The sequence below is a fragment of the Hoplias malabaricus genome, chromosome 11, assembly GCF_029633855.1.
Source record: "Hoplias malabaricus isolate fHopMal1 chromosome 11, fHopMal1.hap1, whole genome shotgun sequence".
Classification (NCBI taxonomy): Eukaryota; Metazoa; Chordata; class Actinopteri; order Characiformes; family Erythrinidae; genus Hoplias; species Hoplias malabaricus.
Genome location: NC_089810.1, coordinates 33,733,985 through 33,759,076, shown reverse-complemented (window position 1 = coordinate 33,759,076; position 25,092 = coordinate 33,733,985). Strand labels below are relative to the sequence as shown.

Sequence of the window (25,092 nt, the reverse complement as noted above, 5' to 3'; positions counted from 1 at the left end):
GTGGTGTGTTCTCCCTGTGTCTGCGTGGGAATTGAAATATAAACAGTGGTTAAAAATAATACAATTAAAAAAAGTTTTTACACAAATTCACATAACGGCTCCAGAACAGATCACAGAACAGAGCGAGCGGCTAAAATACTGATGACATTCACTCTTTTTTAAACAAACACACAGTAAACACAGTAGACAACACTGAAACCAGCAACAATTACTGAGGTAACGTTCATATATTGTACAATGAATCAATAATGTAATGATTATAACGAGCCTGGTTTGGCGTCTGAAATTATCTGCTGTAAGCCTCGCTCCAGCTTTTGAGGGTTTTGTAATATGCATGGCTTGAAGTGTGTAATCACTGATCAACTGGGCATCGCTGACTTCAGGAAGTCCTAATCAAGCATGAGACAATACGGTGATGGGTTTTTCTGAGAGCCATGTCATCGCACTAATAGTGCAACACACCTTTGTCCATCCCTGAGCTATGACTGTGATGTCTGTGATCTGTCCCCGAGTCAGAGAAAGAGTTTGGGACGTATCTGCTTTATGTTCTGCATCCTTTAACCTTACACACGTGTGGAGTGTGATTTATGAGGCTGTATGATGTCTCCTGTGTACACTCCCAACCTCTAACATATACCTTGACTGCTGTCTGCTGTGTTGTTTGTCCACACCCCCGTAGCTGAGGTGGGAGCAGGGCTTTGATTCACAGCTCTCAGAGAGCACAGTCCTGACACAGAGACGAGGCCAGGAGCAACGTCCTTCGTCCGCCGAATCCCAGACGTCTGATGAATGGCTCACGGTTCGAGCCAGACCTCTGAACGTTGAGGAGCTGGAGCCTGTGGACTTCGACCTGGACATCAGCAGAGAAGTATGTTCCAGATTCCTCCGTACGCAGTGGGGTTTGTGTCAGTGAGGGCCTGGTTACACCTGGCATTAAGACACGTTTCTGGTGATTGGATCATGTTCGGATTTCACTTCATGATCCCACATGAAAAGCCAACTGTAAACACCCCCAAAATGCAGTGTAATCGCATTACAATCCGATCTCTCAAATCGAATTGAGACGTAATCTGTGGCAGATATAGTCCACGCTAGGTTGGATTTGTATTTTTGCCCCTTCTCCCCCTAAAGTTGCAGAGTGTAATTCACTTGTACTGCACTGTCCTGAAATCAAGGGGAAAGGTGCAATATCCTACCCTCCTCTAAAACATACATAGTGCAGTTTCTGCAGCACTGAGTATAGAGCAGCAATGACAGAAGCTCTATTCTCTCTGTTACAGCTCAGTGCAGCATCACAATCATTTTGAAACGGTAGTTATAAGATACAAATACTACCTAGTGTTGCTTTAATGATGGGAAAAGGCAGAACTCCTCATGGACTGTCATTGAGTTCAAAGCTGTCCCCACAGAGGGAACACTTCACCTGCTCCTACATGAGCTTTACATGAAGCGCCTATATTTATTTACTTAGATTTCTTCCCTCCAGCTTTCCATTCCCCAAAAGATAGCCATACCAATGCGCCTCCAGGATACAGAGCCAGAGGAGCCTTTAAGTCAAGAGGAGAAAGAGGAACATGTCCGCAATGTGGAAAAGATAAGGATTCTGTATGCTAAATCCAGGTACTTCAGATACAGCACTGTTAATATAAATAAACACTGAACACTATATTAATAAATGTTGATATATTTCATTCATTACATGAGTTACTACTGTATATCTGGTTGAAATTATGGGCTCTGTTTTGTCTCATCACAACCACTACATATAAGCCACAAATCTCAAAGATTGGAGACCAGCACATGTCTTTGATTTGCCATCAAAGGAGACCCCTTTTTGCTAAATACCATGTTTAGAGGGTGTGTTAGGATCAGGGGAGTAACCCAACTGTGCTAAACTTTGATGTTGTAAGACTGAAGGTGGTGTAGGATGTGTCTGTATTTTTAAAGAAAACAAAAATTTGGCTTGCCCTGACCATGTCGACCATGTCGACATTTTAAGCAGTTTGTATCCTCGGTTCCCAAACACTTAAACTGTGACAGTGAAAGCCGTCCCATGTTTTTTTTAAGCAAGTTGCAGGCATCAGATTGATAGTGATTATATTTTAAAAATACAGACCAGTTGTTCAGAGAAAACAGAACGGTGGTGCAGCAGGTAGTGTTGCAGTCAGACAGCTCCAGAGAGCTGGAGGTTGTGGGTTCGACTCCTGCTCCGGGTGACTGTCTGTGAGGAGTGTGGTGTGTTCTCCCTGTGTCTGCGTGGGTTTCCTCCGGGTGCTCCAGTTTCCTCCCACAGTCCAAAAACACACGGTAGGTGGATTGGCGACTCCAAAGTGCCCATAGATGTGAGTGTGTGTCACACTGTGAAGTACTGGTGCCCCCTCCAGGGCGTATTCCCGCCTTGCGCCCAGTGATTCCAGGTAGGCTCTGGACCCAATGCAACCCTGAATTGCATAAACGGTTACAGGCAATGAATGAATGCTCAATTGAATGCTCAGAGATAACATCCATCCATCCATTATCTGTAACCCTTATCCAGTTCAGGGTCACGGTGGGTCCAGAGCCTACCTGGAATCATTGGGCGCAAGGCGGGAATACACCCTGGAGGGGGCTCAGAGGTAACATTGGAAATCTAGTCCAAAAAAAAAAAAAAAAGCAAGAAAATCAAAATGTCAGATTTTATTGCCTTTTTACATACAATCACAAATTGTTTTAGAAACCAGTTTTGCAAATAAAACAAATTTTCAAACTTTCCTCAGATCAGGAACATTTTTAATTGGTGGCAGAGCATTTCCTGGACACAAAACTAGAATTACGATTCTGTAACGATGCCTTAGAACACATTTATTAATAACTTAAACCTGAAAAACCTGACACACCCCAGTCTAATCTTAGACACAGTTATAGACCTTGCAGAAAACGTGCAAATGTGTGGATATACTGTAAAGACTCCCACAGCACACGAACATCAGCTAAGTGAGAGACATTGTCTTTAAACCTCAGGTAATAAATTGGATTTCATGAGATTTGAACATTTCCAAAGTTGAATTTTGCCACTTTAAACTTTTTCTGATAATTCTTTTTTTTTCCAGTGTCCCTCCTGCATTGCTTCCCATAGCTTTGGAGCAGGACCTTTCAGACCGCGGCCACAATCTTCAGCAGCGGGAGTGGATTATGGCAAACCCTCTCAGCCTGTCCACCGAAGAAGTAAACCAGATCTCTGAGCTCAGAGTGAGCTTGGAAAGATATGGGTAACAGGGGACGTCATACACAGCACATGCATAATGAACTGAATATCATTAACACTCCAAGGTTTCAGAAAACTCATCTAAGTAATTGTAAATTGATAGAAACTGTATGTTTTTAATGGCAGTAAGGACTTTATTCCAGTCTTTCATCTGTAACCCTGTTGTGAAGCATCACTTCTTATCAATGGACATTAAAAGGCTTAAAGAGTTTAAAGAAGACATGAATAAATCCATTGTTCAGTGCATGTTCACATTGTGTGAATCTGGATCTCACCACCCCACACACGGTTAAACCCTCCAGTCAGTTTTCTGTGAGCTGCCAAAGTCAAAAAACATGGTATAAAACGAGCCATTCTGAATCTGACGTCAACTGCAAAGACTTTAGAATTGCCCCGCCCCCTTGTCAGGGTCTGTCCATTCACAGCGCTGGACCTGCGTTTGTGAGATCGCAAAGACGAGGTTAACTGCAGCAAAACAGGCAACGAGGGCACTGAGAAATAAGAACACTGAGTAAAAACTGAGAAAACGAGAATGAAGGAGAAAGAGAACAGAGTGAAAACGACTAAAAACCAGAGCTTCTGCTCCTCGCTCCTCACTGCTGTGCCCTCGGGGTCGGGGTGAACAGCGAGCGGCTGATTATCATTTAAAGGAACAGGCGCTGAAAGCGGGCGATCTGAGCAGGGCTGTTTAGACTCTGCTATTTTGAGTTCCATAACCTAAGGATAATGGAAGGAGTGTCTTTAATGTTTTGGCTGATCAGTGTAAATTTTGACATATATTCAAATGCACATTTGTCTCTGAAACTCATAAAAACTTATATTGTTGATGCCCTTTGGAGAAAAACATTTTTTTTTGCATGTTTTAGACTAAAGGATGATTTGTTTACAAAGCAGTTATTTAGTAATCATATTAATGCATTAATAATATTAATAATAATGAAAGGACTTCACAATTACCTCAGCGTTTGTGTGAAAAGGACTAGGACCTTAAGGTCCTTCTTGTAACGCCATCATACCAAGGTCTGACCAGTGTGTGGACAGACGATAGAAATAGACATTTTTGTCCTCAAATTAAAGCTTCTTCTCTTCAGTGATGTTCACATCTGAAACCTACTCTTGAATTTGTCAGTAAATGTTTAGATAAATACGGAATTGGGAATGGTGTGTAAACGTGAGACAGACTCACAGTGCTCCTGGTCAGCTGTAATGACCATGTTAAACAGTCTTTCAGGACAAACCAACCATAGCTCCCAAAACGCATCATTATGGAGCTGTTCCGTAATTGTATGGATTTGTTAAATCAACAGCACACTTGATTTAACGTTAATTTTATTTATCCCCAAAACTAGGGATTGGCTGATAACCTCCAAAAAATACTAGACTGTCAAATGATATGGAAAGGGTTAATTCAACACGTTCAAACAGAGGGATTTGTTTTTATTCTGTTATTAGGGTTTTTTTTTTTAAGCAAATAACATTTCAGTGTTCTCAGGTGTCTAAAACGTTTGCACTGTACTGTACCTGACCAGTGAAGAGGGGGATGGTGGCGCTGATGAGCGCGTCACTTCCACATCGCTGCAGGGTCTCAGGGTCCTGGGTAGGATCCTCTCCTTGGGTCACTCGCTGTCTGTGAGGAGGGTGGTATGTTCTCCCAGTGTCTGCGGGGGTGTCCTCATTATCTAAACCAATCAACATGCTGCATTCTCGTGTTTTGTTTTATGCCCCCCCCCCGTTTGCTGTTCCCGCCACATTGATTCTGGTTTTAGCGAGTTCCCAATGCTTTCCACATGAAATGTTTGTAGATTGACGCCAGAGCAACAAACTAGTGCTGCCGTTCACACGTGACTCCACTGTTCTCACGTCTGTGGTTGTGTTATTTCAGAATACATGAGGTGCTGTTTCCAGTAACCAGTAGTTTCCTACATGACTAAGTGCCTTCTGACATCTTCATATTTCAATCATTAATGACTGCCAGCGTACTATTAAAATACGCTTCAATTTCGTGGGTTTTGTGTATTTTATATTGTCTGAATCAAGCTTAAGAGCACGTATTAAATGTAAAGCATTTTATAACTATTCCAAATAAAAATATCTTTTAAAATTACAGTATGTTCTGGTTCTTTGTCTTTATTTGAATCTATTACAACTAGGAACAATCTCTCTTGCCGTCACACTGCTACATCCATGGCTTTGACTGCTGTAGGACCCTCAGGATTCAATTGTATCCAAAACCATAACCCTAACCTCCAAGGTCCCGTGTGTGTTCCTCCCTCACACCCAGTGATTTCAGGTAGGCTCTGGACTCACTGGGGTCCATCCTCGCCCATGACAATGAAGTGGATATTCATGATAAATGAATGAATGAATGAATCAGTTTTATTTTATTAGAAAAAACTTAAAAACCTAGGTCACTTTAATTACATTGTTGACTTTTCGTACAATATATGGACATTACCTCAGTAGTTGTTGCTGACCTCAGTATTGTCCACTGTTTACTGTGTGTACGTGCGTTTACATAAGGATGAATGTCGCCAGTATTAGCCGCTTGCTCTGTTGTTCTCTGGGTTCTTCTGGGCTCTCTGTTCTGCGGATTGGTATAAGAACTGAAATTTTATTCTATATTTAAATTATTTTGGATATTTTAATTTTTTTGTATTCCAATTGTGTCGCGATATTCTTAACGATGCTTTACTAAAAGTTCATGCTTTTTTTTCCCCAGTGGCATGTAATGTTCTAATTAATGACAATTATTCATCGCCATTATTTATGTTTGTATCAACAAAAAAAAAAAAAAAATATATGGCTGTTGTGACAGGCCTACTGATGCTGATATCATTGCAGGGTCACCAGGGTAGGAGTCCAGTTACGGAACATTAATTAGACATTGTCATTTATTAGAACATTACTCTCCACTTGTGATGCCCTATGTACAATGAACTAAAGAATGCTCAGCTGGAAAATTATTTGCATATACACCTAACAAAGAAAACCTTTATACAAGGACAGCCTTTATTTTTTTCTAAATATCCGGACATATATAAAAAAAAAAAAAGAGCAGCTTCTCTCGAGTGCCCAAAAAAACTCAATGTCTTGGCACAGACAAAACGACAATGTTGGTAGTTATGGGTTTGGTTTTGTTTAAACTCTGCGCCTCCTGTCTTCTGCAGTGAGGTTTTAGGGGGAGAGCAAAGCAGAATCTGAATGTATTAAAGAGCCACTGTCTTCCTATTTTATGTTGCTTTGACAAAAGCCATTTTAAAAGTCTTTTTCTTTTCCTTTTCCTCTTTTGGGTGGGTTTCATTGGATTGTTCCTCTTTTTCATCATCATCATCATCATCATCATCGCTGGGTGAGTCTCTCCCTTCTGGTTCCTCTTCGGGATCAGGGGTCTCCTCCGAGGTCTTCTTGGGGCTGTCTGGCTTTCCTGATTCAACTGTGCTCGGACTCTCAGGTTCAGGATCAGGCTGTGAGGGAGGAAGGGAAACTACTTTAAACATGACAACAGAGAAGTATGCAGAAATGGAAGAACAATACAGAAAATGTGGCGTCCCACCTGTCAGCTCGTCTGAAGTGAGATGTGTGAGAAATTCTGCAAATGTGGAGTTTCTCTTCCAAAGTTTAAAGTTGTAGGTATCATTTTATTATAAGATCCCTATATACTTATGTTTATAAATGATTTTCAATCTCTTAATGGTTGAAAAAGCATTAAAAGTCATTTCTAATCATTTACACTGCATATATAGAAAGTGTAACAGTGACCTGTGATTTGCCAAATAGTGAACCCACATCCAACTACATTTAAACCTCGGATCTTGCAAATTACTGAACTTACTATCTCCTCCATCAGTCGACATGAAGCCTGTCCCCACATTTGTTAATAGGTTTAACCATTTAACCACCAACAGAATGTCTTTTAATACATTAATATTAAAGCGTAGTGTACCATAATGAAATTACTAAATTTACATTCTCAGGTTATTCTTATTCAAAAGGAAAAGAAAAGACTATCTGCTGGTATCAACACAGAGTTGAATAAATGGCAGTAAAAAAACTAACAAAAAATAAGGCGGGTGGAAGGAGTCTTTGCTACCTTGACGACACCCCCCCTGGTCGGTCAGGGTTCCCAAAAAACTGCTTATCCCACACGAACATGTCCTCACCTCGCTGAAGCCAAGGCCACAATGTCTCCGGTTCCGTCCAGAAAGCTTGCTGTCTAGACCCTGTTGGTACTGATGCTCCAGCTCAGAGTTCATCCTCTGATCTTCTGCACCTGGTGAAAGACAGAAGAGAGAGTGTCACTTTAGTGCTCACAGTAATGTATCTCAGCACACATGGTCAGGACCCCCATAGAGCAGGTATGATTTATGTGGTGGTCCACAGTCCATAGGTGACTGTGCTTTTAGTGTGTGTGTGTGTGGTGAGGCTGTGGAACATGGGCCTTAGTCTCTCAGCAATGTCTGATTTTTAATCTGGTTTTGTTGAATTTAATACAGTAATTTTTGTAAAATTATACCCATATATACTATTTACTGTGGAGTGCCTAAAGAGGACACTGTGATGAAAATATTACATCTTCATAATCCATGTAAAACTTGTAAAGGTTAGTGCTGGAATTAAACTTTGTAGGTGGGCTGATGTCCAATCAGTACTTTTGGTCAGATTTGAGAGGTTGGGTTTGTTCCAATCAAAAATTAATTCACTGTTATTCTACTGGTTTTCTTTGAGTAGAACAAAGCCCTTTTACTGTCATCCTGAGTATGCAACTTTGTTCTAGACACTGTAAATTAAATTAGATTGAATTACAAGTACATTTATTACACTAAAAATTCATGTTTACTCACCTGAACGAAAATTAGAAGTGGATTTGTGATCTCCAATAACAAGACGCCCAGTGTGCTCCTTCTAATTAGAAGAGCAAACAAAGACACAGCGCGATTTCATTGATGAGAAACACAAAAGTGTGGAGTAGTCACTAAATGTGAGTGTGAGAGAAACAGTGCCCCTTGTGGTCTAATCCCTACCCATGAGTGAGTGTGTGCGTGAGTAAGCTGACAATATGAGACACCCATTATACGACACCTATCACTAGCATCAGAGAACCTAAACCTATTTTAGACATAGCCAAGTGAGGGACCTGCTCCATGGAGCAAAAACTGATTTCTTCAGGAACTAGAAAACAACTTCATTCCTCATCTGAAGTGACTTGTACTTTATTGAAGTATTATTTTAAATAATAATCGCTTACATGTATATTGTTTGCTTGGTAAATCAATATACCTTTGTCCATTCAGAACATGAATACACAAGCAGCATTCCTGAACGCACAAGCAAACACTCATTTACATGCACTGTATGCCGTTTATAGGGTAGACCTTATTTTTTCATGCCCAATATGTACTCAGAAGCATCGTGTGAAAATAATTTCTCATATGAGTGACTACATGAGACACCAGCATCACTACTCTTGCATTTTTGCAACACTTCAGTAGAAAAAGAGCATTAAAAAACTTGTTAAAGGCTGCTTGTCATTCAAGTGTGTAGCGTAAAATATGAGTGACTCAAAGTTCCTGATGATGAGAAAGGAAGAGCACTTGCGTTCACCTTTCCTGCCCCCATCAGCCTCAGGAACTTCTGCTTCCTTTCGTCTGTCCCCAGGTCTGCTGCAGACCACTGTGTGGAGCCCACCTATGAAGGAGAAATAAGAGAATGGGAAACTGAAAGCTGTGGACAAGATCCGGGACCCCGGTTCTAAGACTACATGTGTTCAAAACACTGCCCTTTAATAAAGTGAATGACCAGTGCTCCTATATGGCTACTCATATTTAAAAGCTTCAACCCAAATACAACTCATTTATATGAATACTAAGACCTCGTATCCACTTCGCTAGGGGGCAGTGTTCTGAAACCGCTAGCATTGCCTCGTTCTGCAGCTAATACCTTTCTCACTGTTTCTGTAAAGTTTTATTAATCACTCGGTTGGATTTGTAGATCTCGGAGGTCATGTGTATACTGGACCTCGTCTGCTGAACTTGTGTTTCTGAAATATATGTTCGATAATGAGCTATAAATGAGAAATAAATCCTCATTAGCTCAGCAGCGTTAGCTAAGCAGCATGTTTGTGTTTTGATTTGCTGAAATATAACACAAGAGTCGAGTAACTTAGGAGAAAATAACTATGACTTATATCAGAGCAAAAGTGTGAACAGGACCTGGGTTATAACCGAACCCAAGTGAGAACAGGGTCTGTTTACCAACAAAAACCTGCTGCGGTGTCTAGCAGCAAACACAGCTAATGCTAACGCAGGAAAGTGACCAGATATATCTACTTGAGAGTGGTTGTCTTGTAAATAATGTAGTGTAGCTGCTTTGTAATATTCATTAGACCACACACACTATATAATTAATAATTCTGTTAAGAATTACAGGGATAAAAACACCAGAAATCACACCGGCTCGACCGGGCGAGGGAGAAAAACAGAAACCAGGGCATCTACAGACAGCAGCTCAGTTAGCAGTGGAAGCTAGCCTGAAAAGTGAGGCGAATTAGACTGAAGGAGATTCTTTAACCGTAATAAACACAAGCGTGCGCACACACTCAGTCATATAAATATATACACACACTCAGTGTGAACATACTTCATCTGGAGACGCGGCTCGTTTTGTCCCATGACACCGTTCCTCTGAAGAGCTCATTGTACACCAAGCTCCAGCTCTCGCCAACACACCAGCATTGACCTGCATTTAGTAACTAACACACACACACGTACGACTCACTCCGTACACTGTGGGGACATAACATTGACGTACGTTCATTGCGTGGACTTACCATTAACACAAACCCTAACCTTATCCATCTTCTACAATTCTCTCTCCTACACCAATGGTCATCACAAAGATCACACGTCCCCACAACGTGTGTAAACAGATCTGGATCCCCACAACGTTAGTAAAACCTGTGTACATGACGTTCCGTCGGTCCCTATTTTTGTTATTTTCCGGACCACATAGTTTTGGCCTTTCTATACATTTTAGAACTTCCGTTGACTGTGTTTAAAAGGGGCATGTTTTGTGTGTTTGCATTAATGTGTGAATCTCGAGCCCACCACCAATCACTGAAACCAAATCGCCTTTTCAGTTTTCTGTGTGGCGCCTAAACCGAAAAACATGGAGTAAAACCCCAGTAAACAAGGAACGTCCCTGGACGTTCAAAATAGGTCTAAAAGTAGTCTGTCCGTCAAGGACATATTTTAAACGTCAATGGACGTCCAAAATCCATTTTAATAAGTTGGTTAAGTGGTGACCAATCGATAACGTCAGTGGACGTCCAAAACGCGTTTTATACAAGTAATTTATTTCGGGACCAATTAAAAACGTCAATGGACGTCCAAAATACGTCTAATAGTCGTCTTTTCAATGTCTGTGTTTGGACGTCTTTTCAACTTTCATTTTCAACCTTAAGAGAACGTTGATTAGACGGCAGTCATTACGTTATTTCAACGTTGAATCAACAGCTAATTGTTTACTGAGACGAGCCGTCTTGATTCTGCTCCTTTTCTGACGTCAAGTGCAGATATTTGAATTGCTCCGCCCCCTCGTCTGAGTCTCTCCAATCACAGCGCAGAGAGAGCAAAACGGAGTTTAAAGGCAGCAAAACAGACACAACAAGCGCAGAGGAATAAGAGCACTGAGTAAAAACGAATGAAAATAGGCAAAAAAAAACAACAAAAAAACAGATTCTGCTCCTCACTCTTCACTGCTGTGGGCTCGGGGTTGGGGTGAACAGTGCATGTCACAGACGTTTCATTAAGAATCAGAATTGTTGACTAAATATTTGTAATGAATATCCTTTTTCCAATTGATTAGATTCTTTCAAAACAAATAATATTTTTATCATATATTAATTATATGATAATCTTTTGCTGACAATTGTACTTTGAAGGTACAGCCATGTTAGCTTACTGAAAAGTAAGATGAAAAATGATACAATTTAAGAAATTAATTCCCACAAATTCCTCGTTGCAATAGCATCAATGCTGATAATACTGTGTCATTTTTGTTCTTCTAGTACTGTTACAGAAAACAGTCAATTTAAAAGTTACTGAGTGTTATATCTGTTATATCTGAGTGTTGTTAGTGTGTTAAAGATTTTAGAACCGGGTTCTAAAGTTTCTTAGGTTTAAAGTTGAAAAATATGTATTAAAGGGATATTTCAGACACTACATCAAATGTAAGTTCATAAAACAAACAAGTTGATTATACGTGTTTAAATTTGGTAATCCATTCACCTCTTCTGAGCAACTCTTCACACATTTGCTAAGTTTTATGAACTCAGTTCAGGATAAAAAACTCTGCTGGAAGAAGTTGATGTGTGTGTGTGTGTGTGTGTGTGTGTGTGTACCCGCCTCACGTAGTGGGCTGGACTGGTTGTTGTACTCTCCCCTGCTCCTGGGTGAGTGAGGAACAGTGTGGAACAGCCCTCTCACTAATCGCTGCCGTAGTGTGGATTGTGTGTGAGGCTCCTGTAGACAGTGGAGGTTCAATTCTGAGGCTTGTTTCACTCTCAGCATCATTTCTTTGAACTTCAGCAGGACCCTCAGAAAATCATGGCTCTAACAGGCTTCTCCCAGTGCATTAAGTACATGCTGTTTTTCTTCAACTTCATTTTTTGGGTAAGTTTCTCTGTTTACTCAAGTCTTTCCATTTTTTTATTACAATTGTTTTTTTACAATTTTTTTTCAGATTTAAACATGTTTTACTGTTACATTTCTCTCAGGCAGATTAACATACAATACAGAACAAAATAATCTTTTTGATTTATCAAAATGGACTTTAAGCATTTGGACATATGTAAACATTTTAAAAGCTATTCTCACTTATGTGTTTAATTCTAAATGATCACCAGTTCTCCTCCAAAGCTGTAGATCTGTTTAGCTTTACTCTAATTACTCCGTCAGTCAGTGCTCCTCAAACATTAGTTATATATCCACTGTTGCAATTACATTGGGAATTCATCAGAGAATAACATTTTACACATGTTCGTATAAAATTTAAAACGCTCTTGTTGAAAAGCTGGATACAGAATCCAAAATCCAATCTCAAATAATAACAGTTGTTATTTGTTTAAAAATAATGAGCTAAGTAAAGGTACCTTCCAGGAAAGCAGATTAACAGAAGAATAAAAGTAGCTGCTGAAAAAACTGCTAAAGTATAGCTTAGGGGAAAGTAAAAGAACTGCAGCTATTCAGCATGTCTTGCATTTATGACTTTTTAAAGTCAGTAGAGTGAATAAGCATAGCAGAATATAATGAAATTTAAACATAAAGTAAATATTAAAAATAAAATTAGTTGAAATGTCTTCTGAGGCCAAGTGTAGAGACTTTAGGATTGCCACTCCCCCTCGTCTGAGTCTGCCCAATTACAGCGCTGGACACGCATTTATGTGAGAGCACAAAAATGAGGTTAAATGCAACAAAACAGATACAACATGCACCGAGAAATAAGAGCACTGAGTATAAACGGATAAAACGAGAATGGAGAAGAAAGACTAAAAACCAGACTTTCTGCTCTTTGCTCCTCACTGCTGTGTGCTTGGGTTCGGGTAAACAGCGTGTGGCTCATTATCATTTAAAGGAACAGGCACTGAAATCGGCTGTTTTTAGACGGGGGTGGGGGTGGGGGGTGAACTGCTCGGCTTGTGGGGTTTTTTCTTGGATGTTTTTGGGTGGGGGTCGGGTGTAAGACAATTCCTTTATTTCTTGTTTTAGAGTCAGTAGCAAAGTACAATGAGAGAGAAACAAGAAACTAAGATTGTTGACTGCAGCCTTTCATCAAAACATTGACTTTTGTTGTGCCTACAATTTTCAGTCCAGATCCGTTTAATTAAAGGGAAGTTCCACTCATTTTTAAACATTTCTGCCTAGTTCAGTGACTGAGAGGGTAAACACAAGCTGTGCAGGGAATGGTTCACTAGTTCGCTCATTCCCAATTCAAAACTGAAGTCTTTACAGCACAGTGAATTGATAACAAATAACAGATATATCTTTTCAGATCCTATATGAAACATTAATGCCTCAGAAAAATTACACCAGCTTGTTTTAGTGATTGTCCACACAGCATCTGAAGTAGGCTTTGACTCATGGCCAGTGATTCTGAGTGTGCATCCTTCAGCTCGATTTATGCTGGGTTTTAAATTGAATGCATTGTCTCCCGGTGCATGAGTCAAGAGGGATTCCTTCTTCACTGGAATGGACACAGCATCCGTGCACTAAATTTGGGACTGCATTGTGGGCCTTTTATAGTGAGTATTTCTCAATAGCAAGGACACAAAAATGGACTTTTGTTCTATGGAAGTATGTTCTTGAGAAGAGGCCACGCTTGAGATGACTTAGTGAAGGGTGGGATTTTCAGGTGGCACTCATTGGAAAGTCTTGAACGAAAGTGTCCTTGTTATTTGTTGTGGATCAAGAACAGCCTCTGGGTACTTACTTGCCCTAACGTTTGTTTTCATGAACAAAAAAGTCACTGAGAAAAATTAGAGTCAGATTCATCACTGGGAATTTGATCACTAAAAAATGACAAACACATTTTATAGTGCACTATTTCTTTTATATATAAATAAATAAATAAAGGGGAGGGCGGCACGGTGGCGCAGCAGGTAGGTGTCGCAGTCCCACAGCTCCAGGGACCTGGAGGTTGTGGGTTCGATTCCTGCTCCGGGTGACTGTCTGTGAGGAGTGTGGTGTGTTCTCCCTGTGTCTGCGTGGGTTTCGTCCGGGTGCTCCGGTTTCCTCCCACAGTCCAAAAACACACGTCGGTAGGTGGATTGGCGACTCAAAAGTGTTCATAAGTGTTCATAAGTGTTCATAGGTGTGAATGTGTGAGTGTCTGTGTTGCCCTGTGAAGGACTGGCGCCCCCTCCAGGGTGTATTCCTGCCTTGCACCCAATGATTCCAGATAGGCTCTGGACCCACCGCAACCCTGAACTGGATAAGGGTTACAGATAATGAATGAATGAATAAATAAAAAAGGGACAGGGGTAACATTGTGTCTGGGCAACATTGGTACCGTAATTTGTTCCTAAAACATCAACATTTCAGTCCTCATCCTGCTGTTGCAGTGCACTATTTCTATAACAATGAAAGACTTTAAATAACAACTAAAGTCCAGAGTTATTTAGATGTGCTTTACAGTGGTGCTGATAGGAAGCAGGGAGCTCCTATATCTACAATACAAATATTGACCTAGAATTATTGCTAAATATTAAAAATAACAAGTTAACAAATATTAAATGAATATGTTGTAAATAAATATGAAAATGTAACCTAAGACAATTGAGAATATCTTCTTTCATTTCTCACACAAGTGACTATCCTTTAATCCAGTCTGCATTTGGTGGGGCTGTTTTTTTTTTTATATCAGAATCGAGTTCTTGGATCTGGTGCAAGAAAATGACAAACTTATTGAGCAGCACTTCCACTTATTGTGCTGCACAGAGTGTCACGGAAAAAAGATTCACGTTTCTCACTGGAGCCATGGGTTCTTGACTCTCAGAAACAATAACAAGAAGTTAAATTATATGTGAAAGATAGTTATCACAAACAGCTGACATCCGGAAAACAATAAGCTACTCTCTCACACACTGGACAGACACGAATCCTGTGCTCGAAACAGAAAAGGCCTCAGAAGTGTCAGGGCTATGATTTGTGGAACGTGGTCTTACTGAATGATGGTTTCATTCGTAGAAAGTTGTCTGGTGAAGGAGAGTGTACAGTAAAGTGCATGTTTTCTCTGTTACGTTTCTCTGTTCCAGCTGGCTGGGGGTGTTATTCTGGGAATAGCTCTGTGGCTTCGCCATGACAATCAGACCACTCAACTGCTGTCGGCCGAGTATGAGGGGAACCATGCTCCAGGAACTTTCTACATCAGTAAGTCATAAGAGTGAAGCTGTAAAATATCATACAGAAGCTCTAAATCATCTCAGAATATGGAATCATTGGTTCACGTTAAGGGCAAAACCTTGGTATGTCCAAACAGGTACATTTACAGAAGAGGTAAAAATATAAGGGGGCAGCACAGTGGTGCAGCAGGTGGTGTCGCAGTCACACAGCTCCAGGGGCCTGGAGGTTGTGGGTTCGATTCCCGCTTCGGGTGACTGTCTGTGAGGAGTTGGTGTGTTCTCCCTGTGTGTGCTCCAGTTTCCTCCCACAGTCCAAAAACACACGTTGGTAGGTGGATTGGTGACTCAGAAGTGTCCGTAGGTGTGAATGTGTGAGTGTGTGTTGCCCTTTGAAGGACTGGCACCCCCTCCAGGGTGTATTCCCACCTTGCGCTCAATGATTCCAGGTAGGCTCTGGACCCACCGCGACCCTGAACTGGATAAGGGTTACAGATAATGATAATAATGTAAAAATATAATTTATTTTCTGTGCAATTTGATGTTGAAATGTAATCACAATTAATTACAATTAAGTAATTTTGGACCCTGCCTATTGGTCCATTCATTAGCACATTTTAACACAATTTACATGGATTTTGTCATTTTAATTTTGGGAAAAATAGTAAACAATTTTACAGCCTTTTACTGTTGTGTGCAAAAGATGAAACATATTCAAGCAACATTAGGTAGCATTTGTACTTTAAAATTACAGCTTCAGAATTATTATAAATGATGCTCCACTGAGTTGTAATAGAGAAAATAGAGAAAATAGAGCCTCTGTTGTTGCTACTTCAGGCTCAGCACTGTTGAAACTGCACTATGTAACCTTTGAATGAGGGTAGGAAAACCCCCCTTCCTTTCCCCTCCACCATGATTTCAGGACAGTTCTGTAAAAGTGAACGTAATATCTGTAACTCTAGGGGGAGCCCAGGAGCAAAAATACCAAATCTTTACTAATGTTACTTTAACCTGAAACATTTTAACAACATTTTCTCGCCTGAAGATGCCGTGCAGCTCAACATTCTGAGACCACTTTTAAAACCTGGAGCTAACCCTAACATAAAAATGTTCTTTTTTCATAATATTTTGCTAAATCTAAAAATGTTTTAGAATAATATCAAGAAATGAAAGATGAAACATGGCATTATTAGTATTTGCTCTGACAGTGATTGTGAGGTGATAGTGAGGTCATTTAACTGTGAATGATACAGATTTCCCTTGAAGTCTTGCCCTTAAGAGACAGGAAACAGGACCTGCGTATGTCCTTTGGGGTAACTCAGTGTGTGTGTGGGTGTTTACATACGACAGACAGTGTAATAAATTCATTATATAACAAGTGAAGTTTGATTTTGTCTTAACACTTGAGACTTTGTTATTAATTTTTGGCCGTGTACAAAGTGTTGTGTTTCAGAGACTGCTTTTCTAATGGTGTAAGCCCAGCTTATTTGTGCTCCTTCTCTGTAAATAATTATAATATCTGATTTGTTATAAATTATTTTTAGACACAACACAAAGAAAAGTGTTCCAATGTTGTCAGCAAACAACTTGTTTTCTAAGGTACTTCTTAACCCCTGAGCTTTATTTATCACAGCAGAATGATATTTTTCATGCAGTGCCATCTGAGTTCTCCAAGGTCACAGATTCAGTGGTGGCTCTGCGCAACACAGACTGGGATTTCTCTGGAGATATTTGTACAATATTATGTACAGTAATAGGTGAAAGAGAGACTTGTTAGAGACTTGTTTGCAAAGACTGAGCCTTTCTTGGATGCTCCTTTTATTCAGAATCATCATAATATCCACTGTTATGAATTCTCAGTTTATAGTGGAATATTTGCAAATGGTAGAATATACCCTCTATATTCTAACTTTTCACTCTTATTCTGCCTCTGTCCTAACTTTTTTTAGTGTGTTGCAGGTGTCAGATCCTAAATGTGTCCATATTTACAAAATAGAACCAAGCTGTTGACTGAATTTATAATGGGATTTGTAATATTTTTGGGCTTTAGTTTTAACTTAATGATGTTAAACAAATTTTCAACATGTTCTTGTCCTGGGTCTGCGTATTTGGAAGGAACCTGGCTTTTGTTTCTAGTGTTTCAGAATCGTAACACAGTGCATGTGGCTAAAATCCAGAACAACAATGAACAGTTTATATAAAAATATACATTATCTGTGTAGTATTTACACAATAATAAATAGTCAGAAAACATGGGATAAAACGGTTCCATGTTTCAGTTCCACTTCTGACGTCCAGTGCCCCGCCCCTTCTGTCCAATCACAGTCTGTCCAATCACATCGCTGAACCTGTGTTTATGTGAGAGTGCATAGATGAGGTTAAATGCAGCAAAACAGACACAAGGTGCACAGAGAAATAAGAGCACTGAGTAAAAACGTAGAAAATGAGAACAGAGAATAAAGGAAACAGAGTGAAAACGGCTAAAAAAACAGACTTCTGCTCCTCGCTTCTTTCTGTTGTGTGCTCGGGTTGGGGTGAACATTGAGTGACCCATCATATAAAGGAACTGTTCAGACAGCGCGAGAATGCTGTTGTGGGGCGTGTGGGGTTTTAACCAAAGCAAGTCACAGACGTTTCATTAAGAACCACTGCGGAAAAGAAGGGGTCGAGGGATATGTGCCCTTTAATAAAAAATCTCAAGCTTCATCTCCCTCTTTCATCAGTAAATTCCCAGGAGAGGCAAGAGATGTTAAATTTGGTCCTTTTAAGAATTCTAAAGCATACTATACTTTAAAAACATGCCCCCACTCCCCTGCCCTTTTAAATTTATATATATCTCTGTTAGGAACCACACCCGTACGGTGGAGTGTGACCGTTTTCATAACTGACCAGGGAGGAGCACAGTGTTACCACAGGGTGTGGTTACCCACCGCCACTACACACACACACACGCACACACACACACACACACACACACAGTCCTGCCTACATGGTTTAAAGGGACATTGCATAACTAACTTCATACCTAACATCAACTACTACTACCACTAACCATATCCTTAAACCCTAACCCCAACCCTTATCCCTAACCCTGACCTGAGTCAATACAGCTAGTCTAATGCTAACTCTAACTTTACCCTTACCTAAACCACTACTACTACTTGCTTAGCAAACCCTTACCCTATCTCTACACTTGCCTTAAAATGTTTTTATCCAAAAAATGTAATGCTTTACAGAAGATAATTGTGAAAAAAACTTTAGTCCCCACGAGGGTGAAACCTGGCAAATACACACAAAAACCTGCACATACACACACACACACACACTGTCTCTCTGCTTCTACATCGAGACGAGTGCAGCTGCTGAGGACACAGTTCCTCCAGTCTGGGTGCTCCTCTTGCTGTGGGCTCTAACTTACACTAAGTGTCCATTAATTTGCACCGAGGACGTCGGCTTGTCTCCCTTCGCTCGGTTTTAACTACAAGGAGAAGCAGCTGTGCCTCCGCCCTCTTCTTTATATAGCACCCACGCTGTCTTTTCATTTGAAGGGGTCGCCCGTTGCCCGGCTGCTCCGGCCCACCCATGCAAGCTCTGTGCCTCCACTGCACACCCATGTGTAACTCAAATAACCCTTCACATGTGCTCATTACTCCACAAATTACAACGTGCACTGGATGTTTTTAGTACGCTGGATTTCTTAACTGCTGGTTAAAACATTTCCAAAATACGCTCAGGCCCTGCCATCAGGGCAAATCATTACAGATTCGAAACCTACAAACTCTGAAATTTAGAGTCAGAGTCGGCAGCCATGATTGCTCTGTGAAGTCCTCCCGTCCTCTTACTGCCTTTTATAAAAACAAAAACTTTTAACCTTTCTTCTTTGTCATTTTCCTGTACTTTATGCTGTGGTTTCTCCACACAGGACATGAAAATTACAACATCAGCATCTGGTTGTGATTAGTGTTCAGACAGAGTGCCAATGGTGCATTGTAATGATTTAATGATGGATTTATTACTTAAGCATTAGGTTTGGTTCCCCATTTCTGCATTAATGTACAAATCTCCTGATCCTAAATTGTAAAATGTAGAAACTGACTAAATATACCCAGATTAGCACTGCAGAGCAAAATATGAGTATTCTCTATTAGGTTACAAAATGGGGGGTGATCTCTGAGGTAGATTTTAAAGATTTTAAAAATCTGAATCTGACTGTTGTAGAGTAACTGAATCTGAATCTGACTTGTTGAGTAACTTAATCTGAATCTGACTTGTTGAGTAACTTAATCTGAACTTGACTCTTGTATAATAACTGAATCTGAATCTGACTTGTTGAGTAACTGAAATCTGAATTTGACTCTTGTAGAGTAACTGAATCTGAATCTGACTCTTGTATAATAACTGAATCTGACTTGTTGAGTTACTGAAATCTGAATTTGACTCTTGTAGAGTAACTGAATCTGAATCTGACTCTTGTAGAGTAACTGAATCTGAATCTGACTTGTTGAGTAACTTAATCTGAACTTGACTCTTGTATAATAACTGAATCTGAATCTGACTTGTTGAGTAACTGAAATCTGAATTTGACTCTTGTAGAGTAACTGAATCTGAATCTGACTCTTGTATAATAACTGAATCTGACTTGTTGAGTTACTGAAATCTGAATTTGACTCTTGTAGAGTAACTGAATCTGAATCTGACTCTTGTAGAGTAACTGAATTTGAACTTGACTCTTTTAGAGTAACTGAATCTGAATCTGAGTCTTGTAGAGTAACTGAATCTGAATCTTACTCTTGTAGAGTAACTGAATCTGAACTTGACTCTTGAAGAGTAACTGAATCTGAATCTGACTCTTGTAGATTAACTGAATCTGAACTTGACTCTTGTAGAGTAACTGAATCTGACTCTTGTAGAATAACTGAATCTGACTCTTGTAGAGTAACTGAATCTGAACTTGACTCTTGTAGAGTAACTGAATCTGACTCTTGTAGACTAACTGAATCTAAATCTGACTCTTGTATAATAACTGAATCTGACTTGTTGAGTTACTGAAATCTGAATTTGACTCTTGTAGAGTAACTGAATCTGAATCTGACTCTTGTAGAGTAACTGAATTTGAACTTGACTCTTTTAGAGTAACTGAATCTGAATCTGAGTCTTGTAGAGTAACTGAATCTGAATCTTACTCTTGTAGAGTAACTGAATCTGAACTTGACTCTTGAAGAGTAACTGAATCTGACTCTTGTAGAATAACTGAATCTGACTCTTGTAGAGTAACTGAATCTGAACTTGACTCTTGTAGAGTAACTGAATCTGACTCTTGTAGAGTAACTGAATCTTAATCTGACTTTTGTAGAGTTATTAAATCTCAATCTGAATCATTAAAATACTCTGAAAGCCTTTGCTCACTCTGGATTCCCCCTTTGATAAGGCAGTGGGCTTCAGTTTGGCAGTGGTCCTGCTGCTTAAATTAGTCTAAAACAGTGTAGAACCTTTTTACCACTCGAGTGAAAACATGATGTGAAGCAGTTTAAACCTTTATGAAAAGCTCTGGTGTCATGACTGAGCTTTGGGTCTTTATTAGGAGCGATACCTGACTGTTATGACTGGAGTAAACTTATTAGACTTTGTCTGACCACTAGACAAACAGAAGTAGAAACCTATCTGTAGAACTGGACGCCGATCCCACCGTTGCCCTGTGTCCGTTTGTAAATTAGTGAGACTCGTTGAGGCTAATGAAATTACAGAGGGCAATTTCAAAGACACAGTCTTCCGCTGTGTCTGTGATGTGCTGTGTTCCTGTTTAGTCTATGGTCTGTGTAATCGCTTCCATGCAGTGGGCTGAGCTGCTCTGGGACACCTCCTTCTCTGTCTGTAGCTGTGGGGATGAAGGGGCTGGGGAATGGTGGGGGCACAAATGCAGATTATTTGCAAAGCTTAAGTGTTCTCAGTGACCACAACATCACGTCTCCAAATTAAAAGACAGATGGAGAAAGGACTGGACAGGAGAGCCTTGGAGAGGAGGAGGCTTCAGAGGACAGGATTCATTCATTCATTCATTACCTGTAACCACTCCATCCAGTTCAGAGGACAGGATGATAAAGATTATAATTTGATTGTGGGACAAATGTAATATGCTAAACGTCTCTGGCAAAGAACCCAACTCAGGTCTTTCAGTAAATATTAATTCTTAGTTATATTTCAGCACACAGCGTTAATTGGATTTTAAACAGTATTACTGTTGTTATTATTATATCCTTTTTTAAATGTATTGCCTTTATGTTACTAGTTGTTTTCTTGTGTGTCTTAACTTTTACTGAGGTTTTACTATTTTTATGTTTTCCCTTATTTTTACTGGAATATTTCATTATTTCTTTCATTCATTCATTCATTCATTCATTCATTCATTCATTCATTCATTATCTGTAACCCTTATCTAGTTCAGGGTCACGGTGGGCCAGAGCCTACCTGGAGTAAATGGGCGCAAGGCGGGAATACACCCTGGAAGAGGCGCCAGTCCTTCACAGGGCAACACACACACTCACACATTCAGACCTACGGACACTTTTGAGTCGCCAATCCACCTACCAACATGTGTTTTTGGACTGTGGGAGGAAACCGGAGCACCCGGAGGAAACCCATGCAGGCACAGGGAGAACACACCACACTCCTCACAGACAGTCACCTGGAGGAAACCCATGCGGACACAGGGAAAACACATTACACTCCTCACAGACAGTCACCTGGAGGAAACCCATGCGGACACAGGGAAAACACACTACACTCCTCACAGACAGTCACCCGGAGCGGGAATCGAACCCACAACTGCGACACTACCTGCTTTTTTTTTTCTTAGTTCATTATTTCTGTTCTTTCCCTTATTATTCCTTTTACATTTTAGTTTAATGTATTTTTAACTATATGAAATGTGCTATATAAACAAAGGTACTTATTATTATTATTATTATTACTCATGAAATCTGGTGAGAACTTCAGCAGCCTACATCCCACCGCCCCCCTTACAAGATTATATACAGAAACATTCTGTTTAAATACATGTTTTTCTAACTCTCGATACTAATGACAGTTACAAAATGTCTTTGATTGTTTATGAATTCTGTTTTTTGGTTCTCAGAATTTTAGAACCAATTTTGACACCATATGCTCATGTCGGTTTGATCCCTCTCCTAGGTGTCTATGTACTGATCGCTGTTGGAGCTCTGATGATGTTTGTTGGGTTTCTCGGCTGCTATGGCGCCATTCAAGAATCTCAGTGTCTTCTCGGGACAGTGAGTACTGTATAACCTTTCCCTGAAAATAGCACTACTGGATCATATTTATCCACGATTAATACATAATAATCAATAAATACTTCTTATAATATATACATCTTAATAGCCAGTCACTAAACTGGGTAACTCCCCTGAGCTGTAATAGGGAGAATAGAGCCTCTGTTGTTGCTACTCTGGGCTCAGTGCTGCAGAAACTGCACTATGTAACTTTAGGAGGAGGATAGGAAACAACCCCCCCCCCCCCACTCCTCATTCATTTCAGTGATTATAGGGTGCGCTCCTTTAAGAGACTATTATAGCTAGGATGTATAAAGAGACTGTGCAGGTTGGTTGATGATCTCTCTCTCTCTCTCTCTCTCTCTCTCAGTTTTTTACATGTTTAATTATCTTGTTTGCCTGCGAGGTGGCAGCAGCAATATGGGGATACATCAACAGAGAGACGGTACATGCCACTGACACTTACACACAATTTCTCTTTATCATAGCTGGATGCTAACTGCTCTCCTTCTCCTCCAGATCTCCACTGAGCTCATCAGCTTTTACGATGCTGCCTACATGAAGGCTCTGGAACCAACGGACTCCCCCACCCGCAAGGCTGCTTCCAAACTTCTGGAGACTTTCCATAGTACTGTGAGTCAATCAGGCGGCTCCTCTCTCTGCTTCAAATCGGCTAATGCTTTGATTTTGTTCTTGTTGTAACAAGGTAGTACTGTAATCATTCAGCTTATCACCTTGTGGTTCTTAAACTTGCTTTGTGATTCGCTATATGGTATGTTTGTGTGTGTGTATGTGCATGTAGACACGTTATCCCTTAGATATAGAGTTCATATTGAAGAGTTATTTGAAATTGAAAACGTTTTTTCTGTTTCTCATTCAGCTGGATTGCTGCGGTAAAGGGGATGACAATTCGTTGTTTTTAGACATTAGGCGCAATGTCTGTGCTGACAGACCAACAGTGAGCCCTCTCGTCTCACAGGTACATCAAATATTCACTAATTTCTTGTGTTTGTAGATGCAAAGCATCTCACTGAACTGGCTTCTAACTCACTCACTCACTCACTCATTGACTGACATTTATGTATTGCTCCACAAGAGGGTGCTATAGTCCTTCATATAAATGAGACTCTGTGTGTGTTATTTATTGATTTTCAGTGTCCCTGTCAAATATGTGGACACATTCACTACCTTTTCCATGAGGGAACAAAGTTCTGGTCAAAACCCCACAAGCCCCACGGCAGAGTTCTCTCCCTGTCTAAACAGCCCTGTTCAAAACAGCCATTTTCAGCGCATGTCCCTTTAAATGATTATGAGCCACTCGCTGTTCACCCAGTCCCAAGAGCGCAGCAGTGAGGAGCTCTGGTTTTTAGCTATTTTTGTCTGTTCTCTATCTATTTCGTGCTCTTTTTTCTCCACAATGGTTTTGCCTTCAGACATATTTTTCATAATGTTCATTTTACATTATTTTGTAATGTACTTACAGTTGTAGTCGTTTTTAATAACACTGATAATACATGTTAATTGTCTGTTGTTTTGGGAAATGTATAATTTAAAATATTTAAATTAATACTTCCTATACTGTACTTACATTACAGTGTTCTCTCTCTCTCAGAGCTGCCATATGAAGCTGAGGGACCTGTTCTCTGAGAAACTCCATATAATTGGTCTAGCTGCCCTGGTCATTGCTGTCATCATGGTACTGAGATTCGCACTGCATGACAGTTATACACTGTGTAGAATAAATACCCACACGTGTTACACATCTTAACTCTTCCCCATTTCACCTGTAGGTGTTTGAGATGATCTTCACCATGGTTTTGTGTTGCGCAGTCCGTAACGCCGCCCCAGCGTACTAAAGCACAATTGCTTTGACCAACAGCATGCGATGCCAAGAATTCAGCCGGTGATGGAAGGAGAAACATCTTCTGTTTTTGGTGCTTCAGGTTTTAAGGTTTTTCACCAGTCAGATCATTTTAATGTACTCTGTGTGTGTGGGTTTTGTTTTAAACAGTTGCAGAATCTTCAGATGGTTTCACATCAGCGCAGCCTTTCATATAAATGACCATCTTTCCTAAAGAAGAAGATACATTTTGTTTTAAGCATTTCAGTTTTCCAACCTAGCTTTAGAGAGTACTATGTTTTTAAATACGTAATAATTTTTAAATGTAAAAATGCTGAATATTTTTCATAAAAGGAAGGTTCCTTTAAAGTAAGATAGCTGAAGTTATTATGAACTATTATGAAGCGAGTTGTTCCTTGATCTGTGGTCAGTATTTTTATCATTTTTAAACATTTTAATTGATACTTTTATATTGTAGGTCTGTTCTTAGTAACATAATAATAATAATAATAATAATATGAACCATCAATTTTGCCATAACTTATATCTGTGTTTGTGATTTTGTCTGCGATACAACCCTTTTGGATGTCCTCAGGGCTTTGGAACAACAGCATGTTTTCTGAGAGTGTGAATGACCACCCTTATGTCATACAAGCTGAGCTGCCCAAATAAAGTTCAGTTGCCAATTATGACATATTCAAAATATACCACTCAATAAAAGACATCCTCCATGTTATTCTTTTGTTCTTCAAGATCTTGTGTTAATTTCAGTAGTGGATATTTATCCCAGTGGCGAAATAATGATGAAGCATTTATCTGTGAACTTCTA

The 25,092-nt window shown here is 39.9% G+C and overlaps 3 protein-coding genes and 1 long non-coding RNA gene across 6 annotated transcripts in view; 2 read left to right on the top strand and 2 right to left on the bottom strand.

Moving 5' to 3' along the window:
- Positions 1-5,284, top strand: part of plekha7a (pleckstrin homology domain containing, family A member 7a) — an 82,421-nt gene extending 77,137 nt beyond the window's left edge. For all 3 annotated transcript variants that reach the window (XM_066684680.1, XM_066684679.1, XM_066684681.1), the window contains 3 exons: positions 680-868; positions 1,487-1,620; positions 3,090-5,284. In XM_066684680.1, coding sequence (XP_066540777.1) covers positions 680-868; positions 1,487-1,620; positions 3,090-3,252 — 486 coding nt within the window. In that variant the 3' untranslated portion in view covers positions 3,253-5,284. The remainder of the gene's footprint in view (positions 1-679; positions 869-1,486; positions 1,621-3,089) is intronic.
- Positions 5,285-5,642: 358 nt separating this feature from the next.
- Positions 5,643-10,075, bottom strand: c11h11orf58 (chromosome 11 C11orf58 homolog). Its single transcript, XM_066684641.1, has 5 exons — positions 9,881-10,075; positions 8,846-8,929; positions 8,086-8,146; positions 7,405-7,514; positions 5,643-6,708 (listed from the first exon to the last, which is right to left on the bottom strand). The coding sequence occupies exons 1-5, from the start codon at positions 9,983-9,985 to the stop codon at positions 6,475-6,477; spliced, it is 594 nt and encodes a 197-aa protein (XP_066540738.1). The 5' UTR covers positions 9,986-10,075; the 3' UTR covers positions 5,643-6,474.
- Positions 10,076-11,718: 1,643 nt separating this feature from the next.
- Positions 11,719-24,351, top strand: cd81b (CD81 molecule b). The gene is made up of 8 exons (XM_066684640.1): positions 11,719-11,913; positions 15,054-15,168; positions 22,326-22,423; positions 22,794-22,868; positions 22,943-23,056; positions 23,304-23,402; positions 24,036-24,119; positions 24,214-24,351. Exons 1-8 carry the CDS (start codon positions 11,848-11,850, stop codon positions 24,277-24,279), a joined length of 717 nt encoding a protein of 238 aa, XP_066540737.1. The 5' UTR covers positions 11,719-11,847; the 3' UTR covers positions 24,280-24,351.
- On the bottom strand, positions 16,699-24,357 carry LOC136709420 (uncharacterized). The gene is made up of 3 exons (XR_010804491.1): positions 24,234-24,357; positions 24,012-24,152; positions 16,699-17,485 (listed from the first exon to the last, which is right to left on the bottom strand). It is a non-coding gene; the product is annotated as an uncharacterized lncRNA (long non-coding RNA).
- Positions 24,358-25,092: the final 735 nt, after the last annotated feature.